The following is a 6,622-nucleotide window of genomic DNA, read 5'->3' as shown; positions in this document are numbered from 1 at the left end:
TCCCGCCATCTCCCCCACACCCTCCTCCCCCCACACACCCCCTGGAGAAAGCCAGGAAGCAAAATGCACTCAGGCTATTTTGTAAGTGTCATGCTCTAAGAATATAATTCCGGTCCCACTGCAGAGGTAGTATGTTTCTTAGCCCAATTATCAAAGTCCTTGAAGATCCACCAGCTTTCAGCCAGGCGTGCTGAGTCTTCTTTGGGTTGAAAGAAGGCCTTACATGGTCAAAAGTCTGATCAAACTTTAAATCTCTATTAATTGTTCTAATAAAAAATACAGCCCCTTTCACAAATGTTGTCACGTGTATAAACATATTAATAAAATATTTCATACTGCAACTGTTGCTCCTCTAGAGAAAACTGCAACTCCCATCTATGCAACAACACAGAGGTGGGTGAGAGAAGCCTGTCAGCACTACCCATACATCAGGGCACGTGAACGGCTCTTACTGTTTGTCTTAAATGAGCCAACACATCGTATATCTAAACCACTGTATCCGCCTTTTAGCAACAGATGCAGATTACTTCAGAAGAGCAGCGTGTGTAACACCGAACAAGTTTCAGTGCTGTTTAAAAGCCCCTCTGCTCTTACAAATACTTTTGCTCTCAGGTGACTTTTAGTAAACTCTCCCCTTCTTCCCAGCAAAACATCTAAATTTAATCACATCCTGCTGCATTCTCCATAGTCCTATGACGGCAAAACCAATTTTAGATAAACATAAAGACCTTAACCGTAATTAATTAACAAACATTACCAGCTGTTGCCATTTTATTCTCGGCTCTAACATTTGTTTGATAAGGATCTAAAATGAAGGAAGCTAAATTAAAACTGAATTCTCAGGGCCCTTTCCTACAAATGGAAGATGAGAGGCTGGGGCAGCGATTGGTCTCTGATGACCGGGCCACCGGGCGGCAGGGGTGCCTGGCTACCTGCTCCGGCTGTCAGAGGCACCCACAGCACATGCTACGATCAGCTAGCTTCTAGCACACATGAACATAGCTTAATCTTCTCCAGGTCACATACGTTATCTTCAGCTATTATCTAGCTGTAGCCATTGCGGGTGCCCTTTTTCCAAAAGCAGGTGTATTTTTCTGCTGCAGACACGGCTGTTCACCACCACCAATAGAGAACGTCTATTACTGCTTGGGAACTAAAGAAGCTCTTGTAAACTCTTAACATGTTCAGTTCATTTATACTTCCTTCAAGCGCAACTGTTGTTACTTGCTCCTGTTACTGTGCTCCTGCCACATAAAGCAATAATTGTTGGTAGTTAAATTTGAACAAAACTGCAGGCATGAGAAATCGGGGATGAATTTGATCTGATTGAGAGGAGTAACTGGGTAAGGATAAAGCTGTCAGAAGAGGGAAGTATTGATGCAGAGGAAGAGCAAAGCATAGCATCACAAAAATTGCATGGTAATAGTACAGCACAGGAAATTGGGACTTGAATTTTTGTTCTTGTGTTTGATGTATTTCTAGCTGGCTATCTACCTGTGTTCAAGGTATTACCATTTTTGTACCTTCTGTTATTTCTGATTTATTTTATTTTTACATTGTTTTTTTCCCCAGTAGGTGGCCACAGTTGCTAATTGAAAGAATCCACTCAGCCCCGATGGAGTGAGTTTTGTGAAAGGCAGAAAAATAGGACCTGGCAATGCAAAAATAATGCCTCTTGCAGAAACAAGTAGAGCGGAAGTCCCCAGCCTTCTCTGTTTTGCCCCTTTGGTTTTTTTTTCAGCAGAGATGCAGGTTCCTATGAAACAATTTGAAATCTACTAACAATACACATGCTTCTCTTAGCTGTCTTTCACACATCTCTTGGAAGCAGACCCTAAACCCCCTCAGACCAAAAACCTGCTCTTAAAAATGCTCTCATTTGCTAGCCATTTTGTGGAAGAGGGAATGCCTCACTGGCTGCCTTCCACGAGAGATGCATCCAGGTGCCAGAGAAAGCAGGAAAACATTTTTAACTGCAGGAGCTGCTTCTATTATAAATTACTACAGCAGAGTGGATACTCTAGTAAACCAGGTAGTAAAAAGGTAGAGAAGAATAAATCTCTTTCACCTCTATTAAAAATACTCTACTCTTAAGCTGTAAAAATTGATTCATATTTTCGCACCCTATCAGAAAAAAATAACATTCTTAAAAATGTGAATCTTGAAGCCACAGAAATGAAACTAAAATAGTAGTGGATGAATTTGGAAATATTTTGCCTTCATGTGAGCTGCATCAAAAGCAGACAGGATTCAGGCTGGTAAAAGCCAGGCTAAGTGCATTCTCAGCGTATTATGGATAGACAAACAACGAGAAAGGGTAATAAAAGCTAGAGTTTCTCATCTCTATTTTCTAGTTTTTTTCTTAAGTCCACAGTGCAGACATAAATGCAAACTCAAAGTTCCATGTAGATGTATCCAACCGAAGAGCTGCCCCTTCTCCCTATAATTCTGCTCATTTTAGAATCAGCGCCATATTTATTCCTTCTTAGATTCAAAGTCAGTTGGTATGCAAGAATACTTGTAGGCTAGGAAGGATCTGTAAATTTTAAAGATAAGCTGATGAATTAACAAAAAAACCCCAAAACTCTTATTTTAGAAAAAAAGAACAAAACTTTCTTTATTGCAGCATGCATTTGTCATCTCCTATGTTAAAAAATTCAGATCTCTAGACAAATCTGTTTTGGGAAAATTTGAATAAAATATTCCCTCCTACAGCAGTACTTTTTTTCTAAACAGTGGTTGCCATTTTAAAGTTACCACTATTCGCTGACATCCAACTCCCACAACAGGGTGCCGCCCTCTGTCTTGTTCAAGCTAAAACTGAGGAATGGAAACCACCTAAAACCGTGCATTTTACTTTCTTTATGAAGCACAAAGACCCCATGTTCTGCAACACAGTTCTCATTCTGACTATGGCACCAGCATAGATAGCAGTCAAAGCGCTAAGTTTGTAAATCCCTTAAGGTCTCTCGAAGGCCAGAGAACTTGATGTAAAATGCTGCAAATCTTGTGAAACTCTTGAAGGACATCAGCGATGCTGATACACTTCGCTGCTGTTATTGCCTGGTCACTTTTCATGGCTTTTATTCAACTCATTTAGAGCTAGAAAATTACTGCTTTCTGTGTGCTGCACACGTTCTATATGCTATGATGTGACCAAACCAATGGATGTACAGAGATAATGTACACAAGCAGAGATAGAAGAGAGACAGAAAAAAGGATGTTACAGCAGATGGACACATGAAAAAAAAATTTGGAAAGTTCAAACAGAATAAAGAGATTCTGCACGTCCTTTAAAGTCAACTTCCACTTATCATTACACATCTAGACTCAGATTTAAACACAAGAAGACTGAACAGAGCATATTATTAAACTCTGCAGAGAAATGCTGAAATAGATGGAAATCCATCTGGTGAAATCATGACCCACTAACATAATTTTTTTTGTTAACATTATCCAGCGCAGTTTCACTTTTGGTATTTGACATATGACCCAAGATGACATAAAATATGAAAACATGATCACTGGTAGGGCTATCTGGGTGATTTCAGAGCTTTTCTTAAACAGCTGTTTGTCCTGACTACAACAGAAGAAACTCTTCTTCACCACTAACATTCACAGACCTGTCAAGCCCAAAATACGGTAACCGGAACTCAGGCATTTGATCACTGGCGCATGCTCGCCTGCCTCCATTTCATACATTCATAGTGAATCTTTGCTGTTTGCTGACCCTGTGTGTGAGTGTCAACCAGCTATGAACAATCTGGGAGTTTCACAAAGCAAAAGAGACGTACTATAGCTCTGTGTTGCTGTCAGGGGGTTAGTTAGCCAGTAGGAACCCCATGCATCTAACACAGGCTTTCTAGCAGCACACCAGTATCGTAGCTCTGCTGTCGTAGGATCTGAGTCTTGGAGTGTGTCCATCACATAATCCAAAATGCGGACGGCCTATACACTTAGCAGACAAAAAGAATGTGAGATTTGCATTCACACTAGCAGTTCAGCAAGATGGCGTACATATCTTAAGTCTGTTCAAAGGATTTTGAAGAGAAAAATTCTCTCTCATGAGAAAATAATTTTATCACTTTTGCCCCCTTTTTATTAGTGCGATTATATCACATGAATATAATTCCTGCATCAAAAAATTCCATTCAGCCTTGAATTTCAGATACATTTGCTGATCTGAAAGATTATTCTTGATTTAGAAAGTCTTTATTTATTTATATTAGAAGTATAGAACGTCTGATCCCTTCATATGGAATGTCACAGTCGTTCTTTTCGGAACATAGCTGCATTATGTATTGTATTTTCTCTCATTCTTCCGTAAACTGAGCACGTGGTTTCACATTACACCTAACCAAAGTTCACTGCCAAATAGGTGGTTCTTGGCTCTTTTTCTTCTGAGCTCATACTCCCTTACTCTCATCTGCACCAGATCTACTCAGCCTGTAGCCACAGATGAGTCGGTTCAGTCAGCTGAGCCAGTAGAAAACCCTGCCTTTTGGCGAATAATTTTTGCATGACATCAGTGGTTCATCCAACTCACACTGCAGCTGTAGGGTACCACAACTTACCCAAGAGGTGCAGGCTTGCAGCTGGAAACGGAAATGGACTAGGATCATACCTTCCATCAGTGGCTCTTCATTTGGGTGGATTAAGTGACACATGAAATGCCATGTATGACATGAGCATTTCATCCCTAAATTGAATTTAAGTTCAAGTCATTCTAAAGATTCACAGTGTAATATTTTCACTTTTTTCATCCCAAACCATTCATGTATGTACTGGGTCTGGCTGGGATGGCATTCATTTTCTTCAGAGCAGCCGATACAGTGCTATGGTTTGGATTCGTAACTAAAACAGCGTCGGTAACACATCAACACTTCAGCTACTGCTGGACAGTGCATTAGGGCAGGCTTACCTGATTTAAAGGGCAACGCTTACAGATATTCCAAAAGGCAGTCTTTACTGTAAACTTCAGCAAACTCACAGCTCAGAAAACTTGCGTAGTTTCAAACGCATTTCTCTGGAGCTAGTCCGGCATTCTACATCACTGGTGAACTCAACTTAACTTTTACTTAGTAAAGCAGAATGGTGAAATCATTACCCAAAGACCAATCCGTTAACAATGGAAAAGGACATGGAAAAGAAGAATTAAAGAAGATGAAAAGAGAAAGAACAGTCTGGTTTTATTCCATTCACTTCAGTATTTTTTTAAGTATTGATATGTTCATACTAGGGCAAGGAAAAAACGACAAAGAAAAAGGAAAACACAAAAGTAGTCAGATAGGAGACTTGTCAATTTCCCTCTCATTCTACAAGGCCATTGGCTACAACATTTTACAAGTAATGAGATATTTCTAAAGCAGCACTGAAGAGTGGAGATGATTTTAAAAAAAAAGCACCAGTGACATGAAGAATTATACCTTTCTTTCTGTCTCAGCATATTTCTAAAGTAGCCGAAACAACAAGAGAAAATAAATCTGCACTGGCAAGAGGATTGACTGGACACCTAACACTGAAGTCATATACTTTATGAATGAATGGCATAAAACACTGGCCATAGGCTTTCCCTAACTTAATCTTTGCTTCAGTTAAATACATGTGGTTGAACCAAACCATATTTTGAGAAGCCAGCAACATCAAATCTTGGTTCAGTATTTCCAGTGATGGAGTATATAAAAAAATCTTCATTAAAATGTAACTGTGATTAAATACCATTATTGATAAACTTATTAAATGTCTTACCGGTTCTGGTTTTTATTTCCTTCAAATGCCGACTATTATACCATGTTAAATCTGCTACGCTGCAGAAACACTTACCATCACTGTTCCGTTTCCTATATAGCCCATTTACAGTCTGTGGCCAAGTGATCCTTACCCTTCTCTCTTACAAGGTCAGCAGGTCTTTGCATCTTCCACCATGAGGCGTTTTCCAGACTCTTAATCGTCCGTAAAGGCCATCCCTAAATTACCCTCAAAATTTTCAGCATTCTTCCTCAGTTATAGACATAAAAAGGCACACAGAATTACAAAGGCTTTACAAAATACGTCAGTAATACAGAAAATCAAGGATGTATGTCCAACAATCTCTAGAGCAAGATGTGTTATTTCATATTCGCAGGTTTTAAGCCAGATTGCTTGTACCCGCCTACTAGGCCATCAAGACTTGTTCTGCGTTTGCAACCTGTCTTTTTAAGTTTTAGCACTCTCCTAATAATGAGCCTATCTCTAAGGCCTTATCAGCGGCTGTTCAGTTTTTAAGAAGTTAGGTAAATTCCCAGCTGTAATTCTGATCTTCCCGTCTCGATCCTTCTTTCAACCCATTTGACTAAATGCTCTTCTAGAGCATTAAATCAGGGCACTTCTGTCTGTGCGGTACCCAGCTCCCGCCCTTGGCACCTCAGTGGCCCCCTCAGGCTGCACCGCATCCGCAGCCCCCGCAGGACGGGCACGGAAGATGCTTGGTCGCCCCCGGAGACTCTTGTCCTCGGCGTTGAGGAGCAGCGGGAGGTCGGGGACACCCTGGGGATCAACCGGACGCCGTTCCCACGCGGCTGACAGGCCGCCCGTGCAAGGACTCGCCGCTCCTCGGGACTTACCCGGCGACGACACGCAAGCG

The 6,622-nt window shown here is 40.8% G+C and overlaps 1 protein-coding gene across 1 annotated transcript in view; it reads right to left on the bottom strand.

The window, feature by feature from the left end:
• The window catches only part of EFHB (EF-hand domain family member B), a 25,926-nt gene that overhangs the window by 16,445 nt on the left and 2,859 nt on the right, over positions 1 to 6,622 (bottom strand). Inside the window, exon 4 of the mRNA XM_009638585.2 lies at positions 6,403 to 6,597. Coding sequence (XP_009636880.1) covers positions 6,403 to 6,597 — 195 coding nt within the window. The remainder of the gene's footprint in view (positions 1 to 6,402; positions 6,598 to 6,622) is intronic.

This window comes from Egretta garzetta, unplaced genomic scaffold (assembly GCF_000687185.1).
Source record: "Egretta garzetta isolate BGI_Z169 unplaced genomic scaffold, ASM68718v1 scaffold94, whole genome shotgun sequence".
In the NCBI taxonomy this organism is placed as follows: Eukaryota; Metazoa; Chordata; class Aves; order Pelecaniformes; family Ardeidae; genus Egretta; species Egretta garzetta.
The sequence above is the reverse complement of the archived record's forward strand: the minus strand, read 5'-3'. Positions and strand labels throughout refer to the sequence as shown.